The following is a 26103-nucleotide window of genomic DNA, read 5'->3' on the forward strand; positions in this document are numbered from 1 at the left end:
AACAGTCTTGGACTCTGTGGGAAAGGGAGAGGGTGGGATGAATTGGGACAATGGCATTGAAACATGTATAATATCATATAAGAAACGAATTGCCAGTCCAAGTTCGATACAGGATACAGGATGCTTGGGGCTGGTGCACTGGGATGACCCAGAGGGATGGTATGGGGAGGGAGGTGGGAGGGGGCTTCAGGATGGGGAACATGTGCACACCCATGGTGGATTCATGTCAATGTATGGCAAAACCAATACAATATTGTAAAGTAAAAAATAATAATAATAATTTAAAAAAAACAAGCAAAACACCTACTTTCAGTACTTTTTACAGAAAAAAAAAAAATGTCACTTTCGAGTCTGACAAATGACATGTTCCGAAACAGACTGCAAACCATGCAGCAGGTTTATTTTATTTTATTTACAGATGTGGAGCTCAAAGTCCAATGCCACTTTGGGGCACTGCTGACAAAAAGAATTTTCACAGAGTAGACCTTTAAACAGTTTTGTCAATTGCTGGAAGCATCTCAGCAAAGTATTTCTCTGTGACGTTAAAGAAAACAGTTACCAACCTGATCCCCAAACAAGCTGGGGAACTGGCTTCCATGCCCTTACTGTGGAGGTGACCCAGGACCCACTGAGCTAACATTGAGATCAGGATCAATACACACTTAGTGTGTGACATAGTGAAAGTTTTCCTCTCTTTGAACTCCTCTAAATAGTCATTTTGCTTCCTCTTGGGGATCACTGCTCAGCCTCGATGGCCTTTCAGGACCTCCTGGGTCACGTTGGAGGCCTGGGGCGATTCCAGATCCTTCAGATGTTTTTACTTTGTATCTCCAGCCTCATCACCTACCCTCATATCCTACTGGAGAACTTCACTGCAGCTGTCCCTGGTCATCAATGCTGGGTCCACATTCTCAACAATGACACTGACTCTGCTAACGACACTGGGACCCTCAGCCCTGATGCCCTCCTGAGAATCTCCATCCCACTGGACTCAAACCTGAGGCCAGAGAAGTGTCGTCGCTTCAGCCGCCCCCAGTGGCAGCTCCTTAACCTGAACAGGACCTTCCCCAACATGACTGACCTGGACACAGAGCCCTGTGTGGACGGCTGGGTATATGACCAAAGCATCTTCACCTCCACTATCGTGACTGAGGTAAGAGGCCTCATTTATGTCTTGTGAGCATATGGTCTGAGTCTTTAAGGGTAACTGAGTAACGAATAAGTTTCTAGCCTTTTTAGTCACTATTAGGTGCTCATTCTTCAATCTTTCAGCAAATATTAATTACTTCTTTATTGAATGCCAAACACCTATATATTTAATAAGTTTAATGAACTCAAAAACAGATGTGACCTTGCTATTATATGGCTTTTATTGTTAGAAAGACCAAAGGTTAAGAAAGTAATTTATGTGATGTGTTTAAAAGATCATTAATGTTCAGCCTTGCTTGTAAATTAGAAATATCAGAGATATTGATGGAAACCTCCAAGCACTGTATCCTAAAGCAGCCATATAAGAAGATCTGTGATGAAATTCTGGCATCAGGAAACTTTTTAAGGCCCTCAAATATTGCACACTATGGCCAAGATTGAGGACCACTTAATATGGAACAAAACAAGGCATTGTTAAATCTAACAGTTTTAGAGAAGGCTTCCTAAAAGAAGTTATATTTAAGCTGAGACTTGAATAGTAAAAATCAGCTAATGTAAAAAAGGAAGCTGGAGAGGGAAAAGGGGATAGAATAAACAACCATGTGAATTGTTTAAACTGCTTCAATCAGGTTTCCACTGAGAGGTTATAAATCGTGGAGCTCTCCTTTGCTGCTTTCTTTCTCTTCCAGTGGGACCTGGTATGTGAATCTCAGTCACTAAAATCAATGGCCAAATTCTTATTCATGGCTGGAATGCTGGTGGGAAGCATCGTATATGGCCATTTATCAGACAGGTGAGTGTCTCTGAATCACAGCTGTCTTTACTCAGGTATTTTCAAGAACTCATAAGTATTCTTCCATTAAGAAACATTTATTGCAAATTACACTGTCCTGGGGCTTCCTTAGTCCCCAGGGATCTAGAAACACACACAAATGGAGAATTGCTGTCAGTGTGGTAAGTGCTATTTTATCAGCTGTGAGCATTGCATATGGGATACAGAAACAGCATCTCCATCAGACATGGGAGCAGTTTTAGGATGAGGTTTGGAGCAGAGGTGCCACATCATAGCTTATAAAGATTAAGAAAAGAGGTTCCTATGGGAACAGAGAGGAACATGTTTCACGTCCTGAGATTCAACCTGTGTTCAGTCCCTCCTAACCTCTCTTATCTGCATGCTTGTGGATTTTTAGAGTATGGTTATCATGTCCTTATTTCTCAAATATGCTGGTAGACATTCCTATGAAACCTGTGTTATACATAGCATTGTATCTTGGTGGTGTATAAAAAAAATATTTCAGTGGCCTTGATTTTTATTTTTCTAAAACACTACAGTAAACATAAAAATTTCAACCTTGTAGGGGAATTAATCTAATGACAACTTCTGTCACAATCTGTGGTCTTAGAAATGGAAGTATCCTGTACCTGACAGTACACTTCTGAATCAGACAACCCAACCAATTCCACCAAGCACCCAAGTCTGTCTTCTCTAAAGGGTATGGGGAATTAAGGTGCTCCTTACCATCTACTAGCGTAATGTCATCTATTATCTCAGCTGAAAATCATGAATTCTGAGTGTATGATCTTTTTTTTTTTTAAAGGTAAGATACCTTATTTAAAAAGGTACCTTATAAAAGTGTTCAGAGTCACAGTGTTCATTTCTAATAGTTCTGTAACACATATGAAAGTGAAGGTGAAAGTCGCTCAGTCATGTTTGACTCTTTGCACCCCATGGACTGTGTAATCCATGGAATTCTCCAGGCCAGAATACTGGAGTGGGTAGACTTTCCCTTCTCCAGGGGATCTTCCCAACCAAGGGATTGAACCCAGGTCTCCCACATTGCGGGCAGATTCATTACCAGCTGAGCCACAAGGGAAGTCTGGATATGAAGCCCTATTCCATTGATCCATTCAGTAATACAGAACTGTTAGATTATACATAGTGTATAAAAGTGTTCAGAGTTGGAGAGTTCATTTCTAACAGCTCAATTACACAGAACTGTTTACCTTGCAGAAATAAAAATTAAACAATATATCTATGCTGACTGATTTTTGAAAAAGTTTCAAGCCCGTTTAATGGGTAAAATACGCCCTGTTCAACAAACAGAGCAGTGCCAATTAGACATACACATGCGAAAGATGCAAGTAAACCTAAAACCAAGCAAATATTAACACAAAATGGATTCGCAACTTTAATAAAAGAACTAAAACCATAAAACTCTTAGAAGAAAACAGGGGTAAATCTTCTTGACTTTGGGTTTGACAATGGATTCTTAGATATAACATTAAAAGTGTGAGTAACAAAAGAAGATATAAATAGGTGGGCTTTCATCAAAATTAAAAACTTCAGCACATCAAAGGGTATTATCCATAAAGTGAAAAGATAACGTGTCTAATGGGAGAAAATATTTGTAAATCATATATAAAGAATAAAGATAGGTGAATAGACCAATGGAATAGGGTTTAATATCCAGACTATATAAAAACTGGATAAGACTATATATCTTACAACTCAACAACAAAAAGACAAGGAACTCAATTTTTAAATAAGCAAAAGACTTGAATATACATTTCTTTTATAAAGTTATATATATAGGGCATAAGCATATAAAAAGATGCTCAACATGATGTCATTTTAAAACTATAAGTCAAACCACAATAAAATGCCACTTCACATGTACTAGGATTGTTATAATCCAAAAAAATGGAAAATAGCATGCTTTCACAAGGACGTAGAAAAACTGGAATCTTGTACATTGTTGATGGGGAGGTAAATTGGTACCACCACTATGACAAATACTTTTGGCGTCTTCAAAAAATTAAATTTAGAGAAACCACATGACCTAACAATTTCATTGCTTGGTATAAAATCAGAAGAGTTGAAAACAGGGACTCAAACAAATAGCTTATAAAACAATGTCATTGCAACATTATTCACAATAGCCAAAAGGTGAAAACTACACATATCCATCAACAGATAAATGGGTAAAATGTGATATGTACAGCCATAAAAAGAAATAAAGTTCTGTATATCATCCTAAAACTTGTAGGACCATGAAAACATGTAAACTAAAATGACAGACAAAATATAACAAATGCTTATGATCCCACTTACCTAAAATATATAGACTAGGAAAATTCATTATGCAGATTAGAGATACCAGAAGCTGGGAAGAAAAAGGAATGAGGAGTTATTGCTTAATGGGTACAAAGTTTCTCCTGAGGATTTTGAAAAGTTTTGGCAGTAGAGAGTGATGATGGTTGCCTAACATCATGAATGTAATACCAGTGAGTGACCTATGTAATCAAAAGTGGTTAAAATAGCCAATCATATTTTATGTATTATACTACAACTAAAAAGAAATATGAGGCTTCCCTAGTGGCTCAGATGGTAAAGAACCACTTGCAGTGTGGGAGACCTGGGTTCAATCCCTGGGTTGGGAAGATCCCTTAGAGAAGGGCATGGCAACCCACTCCAGTGTTCTTGCCTAGAGAATCCCCATGGACAGAGGAATCTGGAGGGCTACAGTCCATGGGATCGCAAAGAGTCAGACATGACTGAGTGACTTAGCACACACAGCACAAAAAGAAATATAACCAAAAGAATGAGAAGACAAACCACAAACTGGGAAAATATACTTGCAAAAGACACCTGAAAAAGAATCGTTAACCAAAATACACAAAGAACTCTTTTTGAAATTTATTTATCTGTTTTTAATTGGAGGATGGTTGCTTTACAACATTGTGTTGATTTCTGCCATATATCAACATGAATCAGCCATAGCCATATGTAAACAAAGAACTCTTAAAAAAAGAAAAATGAACATTCTAATTAAAATATGACCCACCTCCCAGAATATTGGAAATAAAAGCAAAAATAAACAAATGGGACCTAATTAAAATTAAAAACTTCTGCACAACAAAAGAAACTATAAGCAAGGTGAAAAGACAGCCTTCAGAATGGGAGAAAATAATAGCAAATGAAGCAACTGACAAACAACTAATCTCAAAAATATACAAGAAACTCCTGCAGCTCAATTCCAGACAAATAAACGACCCAATCAAAAAGGGGGCCAAAGAACTAAATAGACATTTCTCCAAAGAAGACATACAGATAGCTAACAAACACATGAAAAGATGCTCAACATCACTCACTATCAGAGAAATGCAAATCAAAATCACAATGAGGTACCATTTCACACCAGTCAGAATGGCTGCAATCCAAACGTCTACAAGCAATAAATGCTGGAGAGGGTGTGGAGAAAAGGGAACCCTCTTACACTGTTGGTGGGAATGCAAACTAGTACAGCTACTATGAAGAACAGTGTGGAGATTCCTTAAAAAACTGGAAATAGAACTGCCTTATGACCCAGCAATCCCACTGCTGGGCATACACACCAAGGAAGCCAGAATTGAAAGAGACACGTGTACCCCAATGTTCATCGCAGCACTGTTTATAATAGCCAGGACATGGAAGCAACCTAGATGTCCATCAGCAGATGAATGGATAAGAAAGTGGTGGTACATATACACAATGGAGTATTACTCAGCCCTTAAAAAGAATACATTTGAATCAGTTCTAATGAGGTGGGTGAAACTGGAGCCTATTATACAGAGTGAAGTAAGCCAGAAAGAAAAACACCAATACAGTATACTAACACATATACATGGAATTTAGAAAGATGGTAATGATAACCCTGTATGCGAGACAGCAAAAGAGACACAGATGTATAGAACAGTCTTCTGGACTCTGTGGGAGAGGGAGAGGGTGGGATGATTTGGGAGAATGGCATTGAAACATGTATAATATCATATAAGAAACAAATCACCAGTCTGGGTTTGATGCAGGATACAGGATGCTTGGGGCTGGTACACTAGGATGACCCAGAGGGATGGTACGGGGTGGGAGGTGGGAGGGGGATTCAGGATGGGGAACATGTGTACACCCGTGGCGGATTCATGTTGATGTATGGAAAACCAATACAGTATTGTAAAGTAATTAGCCTCCAATTAAAATAAATAAATTTAAATTAAAAATATATATAATATAGTCAGAAAATTTGAAAAACATCTCCAAAGAAGTTGTACAGATGGCAAATAAACATATGAAAAGATGCTCCACAGCATATGTCTTTAGGGAAACACAAACTAAAACAATGATATACTACTACATACCTAGTATATATATATATAATATAGATAGATAGATACACATCAAATGCAAAGATGTAGAGCAGCAGGCACTCTCTCTTATTCATTGCTGATGGGAATGTAAAATAATATAGCCACTTTTGAAAACATGTTGACAGTTTCTTACAAAATTGAGCACATTCTTGTCAAATAATCTAGGAATCATACTCCTTGGTAATTACCAAGGAGCTAAAAAGTTATGTCCACACAAAACCTACCCAGGGATGTTCATAGCAGCTTTATTCATATCTCCTAAGCCAAAACTTAGAAGATGAAAGCATGAATAAATGCATTTATTTTAGCAAATTGTGGTACATCAAGCCATAGGATCTTATTCAATGCTAAAAGGAAATGAACTATCAAGCCATGAAAAGATATGGAAGAACTTTAGAGATACACTGCAAAGTGAAAGAACCTAATCTGGAAAGTCTACATACTGTATGATTCCAACTACATAACATTCTGGAAAAGATAAAACTATGGAAACAGCAAAATGATAAGTGGTAGATAGGAGGAAAATAGGGCTTCCCTGGTGGCTCAAATGGTAAAGAGACTGCCTGCAATGTGGGAGACCTGAGCTCGATCCCTGGGTTGGCAAGATCCACTGGAGGAAGGCATGGCAACCCACTCCAGTATTCTTGCCTGGAGAGTCCCCATGAACAGAGGAGCCTGGCAGGCTACAGTCCATGGGGTCTCAGAGTCAGACACGACTGAGCAACCAAGCACACAGCACGCACAGGAGGAAAATAAAAGAACAGGCAGAACACAGAGGTATTTTAGGGCAGTGAAACTACTCTTTATGACACTGTAACAGTGGGCACATGTCATTACGTATTTGTCAAAACCCATAGAATGTACAATAGCAAGAGTGCATCTTAATGTATTCCTAATGAACCTTGGAAAATAATGACATATCATTGTAGGTTCATTAGTTGCATCAAATGTGTCCATTGGTACAAACAGGTAGGGACACTGCATGAGTAGGGGCAGGGTATATTGAGAAATCTCTGTATCTTCCTTTCATTGTTGCAGTCAACCTAAAACTCCTCTAAAAAATTAAGTTTTTTAAAAAACACCAAATTAGGAGCACCTAAATACGTAAAGCAAATATTAACAGACATAAAGGGAGAAATTGAAATGACACAGTAATAATAGGGGACTTCGGCACCTTGATTATACCAATGGAGAGATCATCCAGACAGAAAATCAGTAACAGCATTAAATGGCACATTAAACCAGATGGTCTTAATATATATATACACATATGTATATATAGATTAGCTCATCAAAAAACAGAATACACATTCTTTTCAAGTACACATGTAACATTATCCAGGATAAGTCATATGAGAAGTTACAAAACCAGTGTTAGTAAATTTTAAAAAATTGAAATCCTATCAGGCATCTTTTTTGACCACAATACTACGAGACTGGAAATCCACTATAAGAAAAAAAACTGCCAAAAACACAAGGATATTGAGGTTAAACAAAGGCCACTAAGCAACTAATGGTTCACTGAGTAAATCAAAGAAGAAATTAAAAAAAAAATACCTAGAGACAAGTGAAACTGAAAACACAGCAGTCCAAAATCTATGGGAATCAGCAAAAGCAGTACCAAGAGGAAATTTATACAAGTCTACCTCAGAAAACAAGAAAAATCTCAAATAATAACCAAACCTTACACCTCAAGAACTAAAAAGAAGAACAAACAAAACTCAAAGTTAGCAGAAAGAAAAAAATAATAAATATCAGAGCAAAAAAATCAATAATACATTAAAAGGATCATACACCATGGTCAAGTGGAATTTATCCCAGGGTAGGGATGCAACAGTTGTTCAGTATCTGCAAATCAATCAGTGTAATAAAACACATTAACAAACTGAAGAATGAAAATCATATGATCATCTTGATAGATGCAGAAAAACCTTGAAAAAATTCAACATTTATTTATGATAAAAGCTCTCAACAAAGAAGTTACATATCTCAACACACTAAAGGCCATATGTGACAAGCCCACAGTTAACTAACATCATACTCAATGGTGAAAAATTGATAGCATTTCCAGTAATATTAGAATCAAGACAAGGACACCCTCCTTCACCTCTTTTATTCACTTTTATTTACATAGTACTGGAAGTCCTAGCCACAACAATCAAATTTAAAAAAAAAAAAAGAAAAGGAATCCAAATTGTAAAGGAATAAGTAAAACTGTCACTGTTTTTAAATAATATGACACCATAAACAGAAAATCCTAAAGATGCTACCAAAAAGCTACTAGAACCCATCAATGAATTTGGCAAAGTTGCAGGATATAAGGAGACGGCAATGGCATCCCCCTCCAGTACTCTTGCCTGGAAAATCCCATGGATGGAGGAGCCTGGTAGGCTGCAGTCCATGGGGTCGTGAAGAGTCGGACACGACTGAATGACTTCACTTTCACTTTTCACTTTCATGCATTGGAGAAGGAAATGGCAAACCCACTCCAGTGTTCTTGCTTGGAGAATCCCAGGGACAGGGGAGCCTGGTGGGCTGCCATCTATGGGGTCGCACAGAGTCGGAAATAACTGAAGCGACTTAGCAGCAGCAGCAGCAGCAGCAGGATATAAAATTAATTTACAGAAATCTGTTATATTTCTATATACTAATAATGTATACACTAACAATCAGAAAGAAAAATTAAGAAAACAATCCCATTTACAGTTGCATCAAAAAGAATAAAAATCCTAAGAATAAGCCCAAATGAAGGGGTACAATATCTGTACTTGGAAAACTATTAGTCATTGATGAAAGAAATGGAAAACAACAACAAAAGAGGAAAGATAAACTGTCCTCAAGGATTAGAGAATAAATATTGCTAAAATGAACATACTGCCCAAGGTGATGCCCAAAATCAATGCACTCCCTATCAAATTACCAAAGTTATTTCTCACAGAACTAGAATAAATAATTCTAAAACTTATATGGAAGCATGAAAGACCCCCCAACAGCCAAAGCTATCCTGAGAAAGAAGAGCAATTCTGGAGTATCATGCTTTCTGATTTCAAACTACACTACACATGTACACCTGTGGTGGACCATGTTGATGTATGGCAAAACCAATACAATATTGTAAAGTAAAAAAAAAAAGTAATAATAAATAAATAAATAAAACAAACTATACTACAAAGGTACAGTAATCAAAGTTTTATACGAGCTCAAAACCAGACACACAGATCAATAGGACCCAATAGAAAGCCCAGAAACAAACTCATCACATGTCTATGGGCAATTAAAGAATATACAATGGAAATAGATGGCCCTCCTCAGGAACCAGTATTGAGAAAACATGTCTGACTCTTTGCAAACCCATGGACTGTAGCTCTCCAGGCCTCTGTCCATGGAATTTTCCAGGTAATAATACTGGAATGGGTTACCTTTTCCTGCTCCAGGAGATCTTCCCAACCCAGGAATCAAACCCACATCTCTTGCAGCTTCTGCATTGGCAGGCAGATTCTTTACCACTGTGCCACCTGGGAAGCCCTAAAATGGAATATTGCTCAGCCATGAAAAAGAATGGTATCTTGCCATTTGTGGCAACATGGATGGACCTAGTGGGTATTATGCTGAGTGAAACAATTCAGACAAAGCCAAATGCCAACTTCACTAATATGTAGAATATAAAAAGAAAACGATGAACAAAACAGAAACAGTTATGGATAAAGAGAACAATCAGGTGGTTCTAGAGGGACAGGGGTGTGGGGGAAAAAATGATGAGGGAGACTAAGAGGTTTAAACTTCCAGGTGTGCAATAAATGAGTCAAGGATATGAAATGTACAGTGTGGGGAGCACAGTCATTAACTATGTAATATCTTTGTATGGTGACAAACTTGTCTTACCATGGTGATCATTTTGATATGTATAGAAATACTGAATCACTATGTTGTGTAATAGGAACTAACCTAGTATTGTAGGTCAGTTAGACTCCAAAAGCAAACAAACTCACAGAAAACTTTATTACCAGAGGCAGACATGAGAAGAGGGGAAATTGGATGAAAGCAGTCAAAAGGTAGAAACTTTCAGTTATAAGTACTAGGGATGCAATGTATAACATGATGAATATAATTAACATGGCTGCATGTTATATATGAAAGCTGTTAAGACAATAAATCCTGAGTTCTCATCACACAGAAAAAAATTTTTCCCTTTCTTTAAATTTGCATCTATAGGGGATGATGAATGTTCACTAAATTTATTGTGATAATCATTTCATGACATGAGGCAAATCATTATCCTGTATACCTTAAACTTGTCCGGTGCTGTATTTCAATTATATCTCAACAAAATTTCATTGCAGCACTGTTTACAAAGCTAGGACATGGAAGCAACCTAGATGTCCATCGGCAGACAAATGGATAAGGAAGTTGTGGTACATATACTCAATGGAATATTGCTCAGCTATAAAAAAGAACACATTTGAGTCAGTTCTATTGAGGTGGATGAAACTGGAGCCTATTACTCAGAGTGAAGTAAGCCAGAAAGGGAAACACCAATGCAGTATATTAGCGCATATATATGGAATTTAAAAAGATGGTAATGACGACCCTATATACAAGACTGCAAAAGAGACACAGATATAAAGAACAGACTTTTGGACTCTGTGGGAGAAGACAAAGGTGGGATAATTTAAGAGAATAGCATTGAAACATGTATATTACCATATGTAAAATAGATGACCAGTGTGTTTGATGCATGAAGCAGGGCACTCAAAGCTGGTGCTCTGGGACAACCCAGAGAGATGGGGTGGGGAGGGAGGTGGGAGGGGGTTCAGGATGGTGAGACACATGTACATCCATGGCTGATTCATGTCAATGTATGGCAAAAACCACCACAATATTGTAAAGTAATTAGCCTCCAATTAAAATAAATACATTTAATTTAATAAAAAAAAACAAGGTAGGAGGAAGAAAAGCAGAAATTTTTAAAAAAGAAAATAAAAATAAGAAAATTAGAAAACATCCCCTAAGTTTCAAAGTGTGTATTCTTTTTATTTTTTTTTTCATTTCTACTATACTGTTGTTACTACTACTGTATCTAACCTGTTTCCATTTCTCAGGTTTGGGAGGAGGTTAATTTTCAGATGCTGTTTGCTCCAGCTTGCCATTACTGACACCAGCGCAGCCTTTGCTCCCACCTACCTCATTTACTGCTCACTACGCTTCTTGGCTGGGTTTTCTACCATGAGCATCCTGACAAATTGTACTGTTCTTAGTAAGTCAAAACTTTGGGTCTTTGACATTTTCCAAGCCTTCAATTTGACTTTTGAATTCTAACTTTGTCTGAAGTCAAGAGCCTGCTTGTGTTTTCTTTCAGTTGTAGAATGGACAGTGCCCCGATTCCAAGTCATGGGAATGACCCTGTCGATCTGTGCCGCTTGCTTGGGCCAGATCATCCTGGGAGGACTCGCTTTTGCCATTCGAGACTGGCACACCCTTCAGCTGGTGTTTTCTGTACCATTATTTGTCTTCTTTCTTTCCTCAAGGTATAAAATTTCTTTCTTTATCTGAGAAGACCCTAGATGCAAGGTACATGGAGTGAGGATGCAAGAATTCTGATTGGTTTTAGTCAATATTTGAACACATGCTTAACTAACTTGTGCCCTGTGTACAATTAAAGAAGTAGAACAGTTAGTGTTACAAGATAATATCAAGGACATTCAGGTAAATGTGAATTTTAGATAAAACACAAAATTTTTATATAGTAACCCCAAATACTGAATGGAGCCTGAGTGATTCCCTGGTGGCTCAGATGGTAAATAATCTGCCTGCAATGCAAGAGACCCAGGTTTGATCCCTAGAACAGGAATATCCCCTGGAGAAGGGAATGGCTACCCACTCCAATATTTTTGCCTGGAGAATTTCATGGACAGAGGAGCCTGGAGGGCTACAGTCCAAAGGTCGCAAAGAGTTGGGCACAACTGAAATCTAACACTTTCAATACTTTTCTGTATTTTTATTTACTAACCTGATAAAAATACAGCGTCTCGTTAAAGTAAAATTTCAAATAAACAGCAAATACTTTTTAGTGTATGCACAAAATACAGCATGGGACGTAGTGGTACTCAAGGTTTACTCGTATTCACTGTTAATCTAAATTCAAATTTAACTAAACACACTATTTTATTTGCTAAAACTGATACTATCCCTCTGAATCATAGGAAGGGAACACTATGACTCCAAGTCTATATTCTGGCAGTAAACGTGTCTGCATGCAGCGTTTCCTAGTTATGGTGAAAGTGAAAGTCGCTCAGTCATGTCTGACTCTTTGAGACTCCATGGACTATACAGTCCATGGAATTCTCCAGGCCAGAATACTGGAGTGGATAGTCTTTTCCTTCTCCAGGGGATCTTCCCAACCCAGGGATTGAACACAGGTCTCCCGAATTGCAGGTGGATTCTTTACCAGCTGAACCTCAAGGGAAGCCCAAGAATCCTGGAGTGGGTAGTCTATCCAGAGGATCTTCTCAACCCAGGAATCAAACCGGGCTGTCCTGCATTGCAGGTGGGTTCTTTATCAACTGAACTATCAGGGAAGCCGCTAGTTATGGTACAAGAGAATATACATTATATTTTCTGGTGTAACAAAACAAGAGGTAGGTATTAGATGGAAGGGGAAAGGTATTTCAGGAAAAAAAAGGTATGTGAAAAAATGAGGAAATGAGAGTTGGTTGCACCTCTGTTCTCTTCTTTGATCAGGTGGCTGGCAGAGTCTGCTCGGTGGCTGATTATCACCAACAGACCCGAGGAGGGCTTAAGGGAACTTAAGAAAGCTGCCCACAGGAATGGAAGGAAGAATGCTGGAGACGCCCTAACCATGGAGGTGAACAGGAGAGGGGATTGGGAAGACGTGACCTGACATACACCCTAGTCGGTGTCCAAGTGAATAAAGGGTGGGAATATAGGTGTGGTTGGGGTCTACTTAGCTCATTGTCCTCGTCTTCAATAGCTGCCCACATTGTTTGAGTGAATATTAAGAGAGAGCATGATGATGGGGAAGGGACTGAACACAGATATTTCACTCAACAGAGACAGAAAGCACTTAGTATGTATGATTGTAAAGACTGTGTATTGGTCACCCTTTGTGTTAGAGAAAGTAAAAAACAAACAAACAAACAAACAACCTAATCCATTTCTTTCCAATTAACATTCCAATGGCTTTTTTGTCAAGATGGTAAGTCAGGTAGAAGGGCAGCTTAGTGACCATGCAGAAAAGAGCATGTGAAAGTGAAAAACAGTCGTATCCAACTCTTTGCGACCCCACGGACTGTACAGTCCCTGGAATTCTTCAGGCCAGAATTCTGGAGTGGATAGTCTTGCCTTTCTCCAGGGGATCTTCCCAACCCAGGGACTGAAGCCAGGTCTTCCACATTGCAGGCAGATTCTTTACCAGCTGAGCCACCGGGGAAGCCCAAGAATACTGGAGTTGGTAGTCTATCCCTTCTCCAGCAGATCTTCCCAACCCAGGAATTGAACCAGGGTCTCCTGCATTGCAGGTGGATTCTTTACCAACTGAGTTATGAGGGAAGCCCATTATTAACTTTTTTTTGTTTGCAATGATAAGAGAATGGAAAGAATGCTAATAGAGACAAGGAGAAATCATCTGCCCTTGTTAATAGGAAAAAGAGAAGGTTAGGGGCTAGACAGTCAAACAAGAACAATAAAACATGTCTGCAAGTTCACTCATTGGCACATCTGATGAATTTTTTGAAATCACTTTATTGAGGTTTTAACATACAAAGAGCTGTACCTATTTAATGTACAATTTGATGGATTTGCAAGTTAGTATACATCTGAATATCATCACCACAGTTTATACAATAAACATATCCATTATCTCCTAAAACTTTCTCTGTCCTTCTTTATTTATTATTTTTTGTGATAACACAATATAAGACCTCCCACCACAGCAAATTTTGAGTGCACAGTACAGTATTATAACCCTAGACACAATGCTATAGATTCCTTTAGGATTGATTTATCTTGCTCAACTTAAACTTTGTACTCTATGATAAATATTGTCCCATTTCTCACATCCCCCAGCACCTGGCAAGCACTATTCAGAAACTCTCTGCTTCTTTGAGTTTGACTATTTTAGATTCCTTGTATAAGTGGTATCTTGTAGTATTTGTTCTTTTGCACATGGCTTATTTTTTGTAGCTTAATATCCTCTAGGTTAATCGCACTGTGGCAAATGGCAAAATTTCTTTACTTTTATTGCTGAATAATATACCATTTTGCATATATATATAGATGGCACGTTCCTTTTCTATTCATCCATGAATGGACATTTGTTTCCATATCTTAGCTATTGGGAATAATGATCCAATGAACATATGAGGGCAGATATCTCTTCAAGATCCTGATTTCAATTCCTCTGAATGTATATCCAGAAGAAGGATTACAGGATAATATGCTAGTTTTGGTCTCAATTTTTTGAGGAACCTCCCTACTGTTTCCATAGTGGCCACAGCATTTCACATTCCCAGCAACAGTGTACAAGGGTACCCTGTTCGCCACATCTTCACCAATACTTATTACTTTTTTTATAATAACCATTCTAACTGATGTGCAGTGGTAACTCGTAATTTTGATTTGCCTTTCCCTAACAATTAGTGATGTCAAGCACTTTTTAATGTACCTGTTGGCCATTTGTATGTGGTCTTTGCAGAAATGTCTATTTAGTTTGTATGCCCATTTTTTGTTGTCACTCAGTTGCAAAGTCATGTCCAGCTCTTTTCGAGCCCATTGACTGCAGCAGGCCAGGCTCCCCTGTCCTTCACTATCTCCTGGAGTTTGCTCAAACTCATGCCCATTGAGTTGGTGATGCCATCCAACCATCTCATCCTCTGCCGTACCCTTGTCCTCCTGCTTTCAATCTTTTCCAGCATCAGGGTCTTTTCCAATGAGTCGGCTGTTCACATCAGGTGGCCAACGTATTGGAGCTTCAGCATCAGTCCTTCCAATGAAAATTTAGGGTTGATTTCCTTTAGGGTTGACTAGTTTGATCTCCTTACTGTCCAAGGGACTCATCAAGAGTCATCTCCAGCATCTTTTTTATTTTATTTTATTTTTTAACTTTACAATGTTGTATTGGTTTTACCATATATCCAGCATCTTCTAAAGCATTAGTTATTCATTGTTCAGCCTTCTTTATAATGCAACTCTCACATCCAGACATGACTACTGGAAAAACCATAGCTTTGACTAGACAGAACTTTAATTGAATTATTTGGGTTTTTCACTACTGAGTTGTAGGAGTTTCCTATATATTCTGGATATTAACCCTCTATAAGACACATGGCTCACAAATATTTGCTTCCAGTCTGCAGGTGCTTTTTAATTTTGTCAATTATTTCCTAGCTGTGTAAAGGCTTTTCAGTTTGATATAGTACCATTTGTCTATTTTTGCTTATTATCTGTGCTTTTGGTGTCAGAACCAAAAAATCATTGCCAAGACCAATGTCAACAAGCTTCTCTCCTATATTTCCTTTAGCAATTTTATACTTTAGGTTTTTAGTCTTTAATCTATTTACATTGATTTTTTATTTTCTTAACTTACTTTATTTTAATTGGAGGATAATTTCTTCACAATATTGTGGTGGCTTTTGCCGTACATTGACATGAATCACCCACAGGTGCATAGTGTAAGGTAAGTTTCCAATTTCATTTTTTGCATGTAGATATCCAATTTTAATAAACACCATTTATTAAAGACAATCTTGTCCCCATTGTGAATTCTTGGCACAATTGTCAGAAATCAATTGTCTGTATATGCATGAGTCTATTGCTGGGCTCTCTATTCTGTTCTATTGGTCTATATGTCTTTATGCCAGTATCATTCTCTTGATAACTGTGGCTTTGTTATATATTTTGAAACAAGAATATGTGATGCTTCCAGCTTTGTTTCTGTTCAAAAATGCTTTGACTGTCAGCGGGGTCTTCTGTATTTCCATATGAATTTTAGGGGTTTTTTTTCTATTTCTGTAGAGAATGTCAATGGGATTTTGACAGGGATTTATTGAATCTGCATATTGCTTTGTGTTGTATGGACATCTTAACAATACTAATTTGTTTAATCCATGAGCATGGATGTCTTTTAAGTTTCTTGTATCTGCCTTAATTTCTTTCTTCAATGTTTTCAATATGCCAGTCTTTCACCTCCTTGGTTAAGTTTATCCCTAAATGCTTTATTGTTTTTGATGATATTGCAAATAAGACTGTCTTCCTAATGTTATTTTTAGATAGCTTGTGGCTGGTGTATAGAAACACAACTGATTTTATATGTTAATTTTTTATCCTGCAAATTAACTGAGTTCACTTTTAACAACTTTTTGGATATGTGTTTAGGTTTTTCTACAAATAAGATCGTGTTGTCTAAAAAAAAGATCATTTTACTTCTTTCTTTCTGATTTGGATGCCTTATTTTTTTCTTATCTAATTGTTCTGGCCAGAACTTCCAATTCTATGTTGAACTGAAGTGCAATCCTTGTCTAGTTCCAGATCTTAGAGGAAAATTTTTCAGCTTTTCATCATAGAGTATGATGCTAGCTGTGGGCTTTTCATACATGGCCTTTAATGGAAGTTCCTTCAGTACTTAATTTGTTGAGAATTTTTGCCATGGAAGTGTGTTGAATTTTGTCAAATGTGTTTTCAGCGTTTATTGTGAGAATCGTATGATCTTTAGTCTTCATTTTCCTACTTTGGTGTATCACATTTATTTGCTTGTACTGAACCATCCTTGCATCCCAGGAATAAAGCCCACTGGGTAATGGTGTATGATCTTTTTAATATGCTGTTAAATTTGGTTTGCTAACATCTTGTTGCTTATTTTTTTGACCATATTCTTCAGGAATGTTGGCCTGTATTTTTTTTTTTTTCTTTTCTTTCTTTATAGTTTCTTTATCTCACTTTGCTGTTAGGATCATAGTGGCCTGACAAAATTAATTTATAAGGATTTCTATCTTCTATTTTTTGGAAGAGTTTGAGAAGATTCATATTAATTCTTTAAATGTTTGGTAGAATTCATCTGTAATGCTATATAATATTAAGATTTTATTTCTGGAATTTTTAATTACTGCCTCATGCTGTTTATTAGTTATTCATCTATTGAGGCTTTATAGTTCTTCTCAGTTCAGTCTTTGTAGCTTATATGTCATATATTTGTGTTAGATTGATCCTTTTGCCATTATAAATTACCTTCTTGGTCTCTTGTGACAGTTTTTGATTAAAGTCTATTTTATCTATACAAGGTGACTATCCCTGCTCTATTTTGGTTATTATTTTCATGGAATGTCTTTTTTCATCCATTCATTTAAAGTCTATTCTGTTCTTAAACTTTAGAAATGGAAAAACCTTCTAAATTCATTTTGTCAGGCCAGTATGATCCTGACACCAAAATGAGACAAAGATACCATAAGAAAAGAAAAGAAAAAAATATAGGCCAACATTCCTGAAGAGTATAGCTGAAAAAATCATCAACAAGATGTTAGAAAACCAAATTCAACAATTAAAAAGATCATACACCATTACCCAGTTGATGTTTTTGAACTGTGGTGTTGGAAAAGACTCTTGAGAGTCCCTTGGGCTGCAAGGAGATCAAACCAGTCAATCCTAAAGGAAATCAATCCTGAATACTCATTGGAAGGACTGATGCTGAAGCTGAAACTCCACTACTTTGGCCATCTGATGCAAAGAGCAGACTCATTAGAAAAGACTCTGATGCTGGGAAAGATTGAAGGCAGGAGGAGAAGGGGACGACAGAGGATGAAATGGTTGGACGGCATCACTGACTCAATGGACATGAGTTTGAACAAGCTCTGGGAAATGGTGGAGGGCAGGGAAACCTCGAGTGCTGCAGTCCATGGAGTCACAAAGAGTAGGACACAACTGAGTGACTGAACAACAGGAAATGTAAAGCGATTCTCTTACAGATAGCAGAGAACTTACAGGGGGGGTCAAGCCAGGGTGTGCTGGAAAATGTTTAACACTTTAGTTACAGGAAGAAAAAAAAGCCATAGGTCTCAGATTTGTGGTGCTGATCAATTTCTGTGATGTGACTATTACCACCATAGTCAGTTTGAAGCCACCAACAGGATGGTAACTGCTTAACAAACTGTCTAAAAATTTAACAAAGGGCTTTTATGAATTTTCACACTGATTCCAGGACACAACTGGGCAAGGGTTCAAACAGGGGCTGTTTCATGCATTTTAACCCAGGATAGTGTTATGAGTGGTATGAATATTTAGAAGAGGCTGGAGATTGAATTGCCAACATTTGCTGGATCATTGAAAAAGCAGGAGAGTTCCAGGAAAAGATCTATTTCTGCTTTATTGACTGCCAAAGCCTTTGACTGTGTGGACCACAACAAACTGTTGAAAATCCTGAAAGAGATGGGAATACCAAACCACCTTACCTGCCCTTTGAGAAATCTGTATGCAGGTAAAGGAGTAACAGTTAGAACCAGACATGGAACAACGGACTGGTTCCAAATTGGGAAGGGAGTACATCAAGGCCGTATATTGTCACCCTGCTTATTTAACTTATATGCAGAGTACATCGTGTGAAATGCCAGGCTGGATGAAGCACAAGCTGGGATCAAGATTGCCAGGAGAAATATCAATGACTCAGATATGCAGATGACACCACCCTTATGGCACAAAGTGAAGAAGAACTAAAGAGCCTCCTGATGAAAGTGAAAGAGGAGAGTGAAAAATTTGGCTTAAAGCTCAACATTCAGAAAACTAAGATCATGGCATTTGGTCCCATCATTTCATGGCAAATAAGTGGAAAAAATGGAAGCAGTGACAGACTATTTGCTTGGGCTCCAAAATCACTGCAGATGGTGACTATAGCCGTGAAATTAAAAGACACTTGCTCCTTGGAAGAAAAGCTATGACCAAGCTAGACAGCATATTAAAAAGCAGAGACATCACTTTGCCAACAAAGATCCATCTAGTCAAAGTTACAGTTTTTCCAGCAGTCATGTATGGATGTGAAAGTTGGACTATAAAGGGAGCTGAGCGCCAAAGAATTGATGCTTTTGAACTGGGTGTTGGAGAAGACTCTTGAGAGTCCCTTGGACTGCAAGGAGATCCAACCAGTCCATCCTAAAGGAAATCAGTCCTGAATGGTCATTGGAAGGACTGGTGCTGAAACTGAAACTCCAATATTTTGGCCACCTGATGCAAAGAACTGACCCTTTGGAAAAGACCCTGATCCTGGGAAAGATTAAAAGCAGGAGGAGAAAAGGACGACAGAGGATGAGATGGTTGGATGGCATCATCAACTTAATGGACATGAGTTTGAGCAAGCTTCAGGAGTTGGTAATGGACAGGGAAGCCTGACCTGCTGCAGTCCATGGAGTTGCAAAGAGTCAGACACGACTGAGTAACTGAACTGAACTAAATTTACATTATCATCCAAGATGCAATCCTGACTCCTCTCTTCTAAAAGCCTAAGTCCAATATTTTCACTACTCAGGTTATAACTGAAAGGATCTTATTGCATTTGTAGGCCCTCAGTTAAGGTGGGCTTTCACTTCTCTGAATTCCTCATGAAATTATTCCAATGGACTTTATGGTATTTTTTCATTTGTAGAGGTGGGATAAGAATTAAGACTATATTGTTTGAATAACTAATAAATAGGTATCTGAGATAAATTGGATACAATTCCATATGCACATTTATAGCCTCATGTATGGCCCTGGAAATCCTTGTGAGAGAAATGCTATTATTTTTCTCCACCTACTCTTCTCCTACTCTGATTCCTCTACTTGTTCTTTTTGTTGTTGTAGTTGTTTGGTCACTAAGTCATGTCCAACTCTTTGTAACTCCATGGACTGTGGCACTCCAGGCTTCTCTGTCCTCCACTATCTCCTGGAGTTTCTCAAATTTATGTTCATTGAGTTGTTGATGTGAATTGAGTTTTATAAATATTTAATTACATTTCTCAAGGTATATACCTAGCATATTGCAGGACTATTAAGTAACTCCATATTATAACCAGTTCTGAATATAAATCACTCTACTCCAAGATCTCTCCTGATTTCATCCTCAGATTTAACTCTAGGCATCTCATTCATGGAGGCACAACGTGCCAGGAATTCCCCAAAAAGTGACTAAACAAAGAACCAAAACAAAGAATCTCAGGAAATGTTCTTTTCCCTGAGATAAACAGGTTTTCTGCAAGGGACAGCCAGCTGATAGCCAAGCTTAGTTTCCAGGTCTTTCATGCCCATCTGGCACAAATGGAGCTTTGGACCATTATCCAAGTAAGCTTGATTTGATTCCCTTTCTTATCTGCATATCTGACATATAATCCCTTTCCAATGCCCTGCAGCCCTCTCAAATCCTGTGTTTAAATATTTTTGTTGCTACATAATTTCCTTCAGTCCCTTTTAACTCAGCAATTCTCTATTCATATCACTTTTACACTCATCGTTACATTTTCAATGACTACATTTTGCAGTAGACAGAAAGGGAAGACGTCTATCTTGTCCTCTGTTGGGGGCCTCACAATGCCGACCACTGTATGACAACTGAACAGTTTGTTGTTGTTAAAGGTCCTGAGATCCGCCATGCAGGAGGAGCTGGAGGCAGCACAGACCAAATCTTCTGTGTTTGACTTGTTCCGCACACCCAACCTGCGTAAAAGGATCTGTCTCCTGTCCTTTGTAAGGTGGGCTTCACACAGTGCGTGAGAGATGTTAAAATAGTGATGACATGAATCTATTCCTTATCAAAAGAGCAACATGGTGGGAACAGATCTGAGATAAAACAGAGAGAAAGCCATAATGATAACTACTGTGTTGAATAGTCAAAGGGCTATGAAAAGACTGACCCAGAGCTAGGTATACAACATAGAGTTCTGTTTAGCATATCACCCTACCAAGTTCATCACTGGAAACAGAGGCTAAGAACTTCAGACATTCTCATGATACAGTGTTGGCTTTAACTCTCTTCACTTGTTTGTTTTCATTTTAATTAAGGTAAAATTACAAACCATAAAATTAAGAAGAATATATAGCCTGATGAATATTTCCATATGTAAATATGCAACCATCACCCAGATAAAGATACAGAAAAACTCTAAAGCCCTGGAAGGTTCCATCATGTGTCCTCCACAAAAATACTCCAAATCCTCCTCCAAAACATAACAATAATTAGGAGCTCCAAATATATAACTATCTTATAGTTTTAAAATCATCACTGTGTGAGGAAATATTTCCTAAAACCTATCATGTTTTTATACTTTAAAACCAACTGCTGGCTGCTTGGTTAATAGTTTGGATCATCATTTGTAAGACAAACCTTATGGTAAATGTTGTTCATCTTTGTTCACCACAGATTTGCAAACTTCATGTCATTTTTTGGTCTGATTCTCCACCTCCAGTATATGGGGAGCAATGTTTTCCTGTTCCAAGTTCTTTTTGGCGCAGTCAACCTCCCAGCCAATTGTGTTGCTTTTTTGGCGCTGAATCACCTGGGCCGTCAAGTAAGCCAGACACTCTTCCTGTTTCTTCTTGGAATCTCCATTCTGGCCATCACATTTGTGCCTCAAGGTGAGAAAAGAGCACAGGTTGAAATAAGAAAATGTCTTACCCCGGGTATTTGAAGACAGAATCTGAAGCCAGTAGGAAGTGAAGGCTAGGTTCTAAGGATTCTCCAAAACCATTCTGAGGATTTAGGATAGATTCTGCCATTAAGTGGCTGCAAAATAGTTCAGACAGTTCAGACAACGAGTTGTCTTCATCATATCTGATATGTATTTGGTAATTGGTACCTGGGACAGCAATTGATCACTTACCCTTTGGCCAATCAAATTGTATCTCATATGACGACACAATACTGCCACTTCCTCTGTCTGGTCTCTTTCCTATCACAACAGTGTCAGTGACACTTTACTACCTGACTCTATGTATCCACTCATGTGTCCAGAATTAGGTCACCATAACTTCAACCTGGTTCCAGGTTGTCATCTTGACTCCAAGGTATTTTTAATCCCTTCCCTTCAAGCATAGTAGATGTGTAGAATAGGGGAAAATGCATTAAGCTGTTAAGAGCCTCTCTTAAAATCCATGTTACTAAATTAAATGACCATATGCAATGAATAGGGGAAGCCAGATGGTCACCATGCTGCAGGTAACTCCCAGTGCAGTGGCATTTATACAGGATCCCATCTTGAATATCAGCTTCAATGCAAATGTGCTGCCTTTCAACAGAGCCCACTCCAACGTTGTAACACTTTCATTTTTTTTTTAATGGGATAGAAAACTGACTGTCTGAAACATCTTTCCAGAGGTTTCCAAAGTCCATATTTTCCCTAAAACAGATCCTTATTCTTGAATCTTAAAATATTATTCTAGATCAGGCAATTTTCCAGCTTATCCATTAACATGAGCCCCATTCTTTTATGATTCTTAACTGCATTACTAGCCCTATGTCAATATTGTGTAAACACACAAGTTTTAAAGGATATTGATGAGTCTGAACATCTTTCAGTAATTGCTCATATGATAGTCCTATGTTATACATGAAAGACAGAGGAGACACTGGACAGAATAAATGAAACAAACCTTTTCTGGGATTTTGATTTTGTCACCCCCTCTATCTTTAGGAAACTTCTAAGATCTCTGATATGCAGATACAGTTGATTCAAATACTCAGGTTTTTAAATTCTCATTTAGGCTGTAATATACAGATAAGTCACATTTCTCAGCTATTAGTCTCTGCACATTTTCCATTACATGCATTTTCTCTACCATGTATTTAACACATGCAAATGTTTCCAACTGTGTCTTTTTCACTTATAATTTGGGGGATGTTGATTTCTTCAGCTCAGATTTCCTGAGTCTCACTGATCTTCTTCTCCAGAAATGCAGACCCTGCGTATGGCTGTGTCAACTTTGGGAATAGCGGTTTCTTCTGTGACTCTCATGTGTTCTTTTGCCCATGGAAATGAACTAATGCCCACCGTTCTCAGGTACACAAGCTCATGGAAGCTCTAGCAGAGTCAAAACAGACCTTTCCCAGCTAATTAGGACTTATAGAAGGAAGAAAACTAATCTGAATCATTATCAAAAGCATTGATTATAGTAGTATTAATAATAAAAATTAGAGCCAAAATTTTAATCAAAATCTCAATTTTGTTAGGCATGTTAAGCCCTTTAATGTACCATCTCCCATAACCTGCTGAACCATTAAGGTGCTGTGGGTAAGAGTATTTTTAAATGACAAAGACTTTTTAAAAAACACGTGCACTTGAAAAAATTTGTGAGCAAATAAGAGTATATTTTTTTTTTAATTTTATTTTATTTTTAAACTTTACAATGTAAAAATACCTCATTAGTCTTCATGTATCTAAATACTGCTGTGATGTCTCCCATGCCTGCAGGCGTGCTAAGTTGCTTCAGTCATGCCTGACTCTTTGTGACCCTATGGACTATAGTCCACTGGGCTGCTCTGTCTACAGGATTCTCCAAGGAAGAATACTGATGGGTTGCCATGCCCTTCTCCAGGGGATCTTCCCAACTCAGGGATTGAACCTGAGTCCCTTACACTGGCAGGTTTTTTACTTCTAACTCCACCTAGGAACCCCATGTGGTCTCCCATAATCAAAGCAAAATAATAAATCTCATATTACATGTATGAATTTATACCAGATTATTTTTGTATTGTTGTTTTCACTCCAAGGGTAACAGCTTCAGGATTCTTGGGACTTGCTTCTAATATTGGGGCAGCCCTGGCTCCCCTCTTGATGATCTTAACAGTGTATTCCCCCCACCTGCCCTGGATCATCTATGGAGTCTGCTCCATCCTTGGTGGCCTTGTTGTCCCACTTCTACCTGAAACCAGGAATAAGCCTCTGCCTGACTCCATCCAGGAAGTAGAAAAGGAGTGAGTAAACCCCTGCTTGTCGCTTAGAGTTGCTATGTGATACAGGTCTGTGTTAAGGAGGCCAAGGCACCATACAAGGTCATTGTCCCCAGGGGAAGGCTTACATCTAGATGTCTCTAGGTGGTCAGTGCCTTCTCTTTAGCTACAGCTTCATCCGTCCTCACAGTGACCTCAGACTTCCCCGAGACTCCCTGGATCACCCAGACCAGCACCAGTAGGCACCAGTAGGTTTAGTGAGGAAGAAGTCAAAATTAGGTGCCCTAGTGTAACATAAACAACCCCTGAAGGTGTTTTACAAACATGCACAGACTTAAACATCAGATTCTCACCCCTCAGGCCCTGGCAGCCCTCAGCCCAGTGAGGGCAGTAAGCTTTCTGAGATTACTGGTGTATGTAGGTCTGTGACCTGCCGTGGTCACTGAAGCAGGTCCCCGAGGGAGACCAAAGAGAGGGCAGGAGCCCCTTCTCTCTCTAAGATGACAATATATCTTAGGAGAAGGGGTCACAGACCAATACAATCCATTTTCTCTAAAGAATTTAAGGCATAGGTGCCTTTTCCATGTTTTTTAATCTTGTTCTTTTGTTGTTTTCATTGTATTTGCTCTAGGAGAAAAGACTCAAGAAAAGCAAAGCCAGAAGGTACTTTCACGAAAGTGACACAATTTTAAGGAATTCCATTCCAGGCACTATCTGCTAATCAAAGAGCAAGATAAACAAGAAAAATTGGGGTCATTCACAAATATTGGTAAAATTTGGAAAACAAATAAATAAAAACATGTGATAGGAAAATGGACCTCATTTACAATTGCAGTTCTAAATAACTACATACAAAATACCTATGACTGATCATAATATGAAGTTTGAGGAAAGTCATGATGCTTTTAAAGGAATCATAATAAAACATGTATGTTTCTGGATAGAGAGACAGAACAGCATTAAAACCCATTGATTCTGTTCCAATTAATGGCACAGTCATTGATGGAATAATTATTAGGGGAACAACTTGAAAAATAGTTACAAATTTATCTACAGGTTAATAATAGGCAAGATTCAAAAAAATGAAGTTAATGGAGGGAAGGTGGTGCAAGTATTTGGGGCAGTACATGCTGAAATGAAATGCAAATGCATTTACAACTCAAAAGACATCCAGAATAGGCTTGTGGCATGTAGAACACTTGAAATTTGGAAATTGGAACAGCATAAATCACTGATGGAAATAAATGATTATGTAATAAGTATCATTAACTAACTTTGGAAATAAATGACTAATAATTACCTCACTCCAGTACTCTTGCCTGGAAAATCCCATGGGCAGAGGAGCCTGGTGGGCTGCAGTCCATGGGGTCGCCAAGAGTCAGACACGACTGAGCGCCTTCACTTTCACTTTTTACTTTCATGCATTGGAGAAGGAAATGGCAACCCACTCCAGTGTTCTTGCCTGGAGAATCCCAGGGACGGGGGAGCCTGGTGGGCTGTCGTCTATGGGGTCGCACAGGGTCGGACACGACTGAAGCGACGCAGCAGCAGCAGCAATTTGAAAAAGTACTCTGTGGGAGAGGGAGAGGGTGGGGAGATTTGGGAGAACGACATTGAAACATGTATAATATCATGTATGAAACGAGTAGCCAGTCCAGGTTCAATGCATGATACTGGATGCTTGGGGCTGGTGCACTGGGACGACCCAGAGGGAGGATATGGGGAGGGAGGAGGGAGGAAGGAGGAGGGTTCAGGATGGGGAATACAGGTATACCTGTGGCGGATTCATTTCGATATTTGGCAAAACTAATACAATACTGTAAAGTTTAAAAATAAAATAAAATTTTAAAAAAATCAAA

At 38.3% G+C, this 26103-nt stretch overlaps 1 protein-coding gene across 1 annotated transcript; it reads left to right on the forward strand.

The window, feature by feature from the left end:
* Positions 1–570: 570 nt before the first annotated feature.
* Positions 571–25548, forward strand: LOC102413438 (solute carrier family 22 member 9). The gene is made up of 10 exons (XM_025286557.3): positions 571–1153; positions 1839–1942; positions 11430–11584; positions 11687–11855; positions 13069–13192; positions 20935–21050; positions 21719–21933; positions 23246–23354; positions 24065–24268; positions 24876–25548. The coding sequence occupies exons 1-10, from the start codon at positions 752–754 to the stop codon at positions 24934–24936; spliced, it is 1659 nt and encodes a 552-aa protein (XP_025142342.3). The 5' UTR covers positions 571–751; the 3' UTR covers positions 24937–25548.
* Positions 25549–26103: the final 555 nt, after the last annotated feature.

This window comes from Bubalus bubalis, chromosome 5 (genome assembly GCF_019923935.1).
Source record: "Bubalus bubalis isolate 160015118507 breed Murrah chromosome 5, NDDB_SH_1, whole genome shotgun sequence".
Classification (NCBI taxonomy): domain Eukaryota; kingdom Metazoa; phylum Chordata; class Mammalia; order Artiodactyla; family Bovidae; genus Bubalus; species Bubalus bubalis.

Coding starts and splice junctions, on each gene's coding strand:
- LOC102413438 (XM_025286557.3), top strand. CDS start 752: ATGGCCTTTCAGGACCTCCTGGGTCACGTTGGAGGCCTGGGGCGATTC. Junction 11,856..13,068: donor GTCTTCTTTCTTTCCTCAAG/GTATAAAATTTC, acceptor TTCTTTGATCAG/GTGGCTGGCAGAGTCTGCTC. Junction 24,269..24,875: donor ATCCAGGAAGTAGAAAAGGA/GTGAGTAAACCC, acceptor TATTTGCTCTAG/GAGAAAAGACTCAAGAAAAG.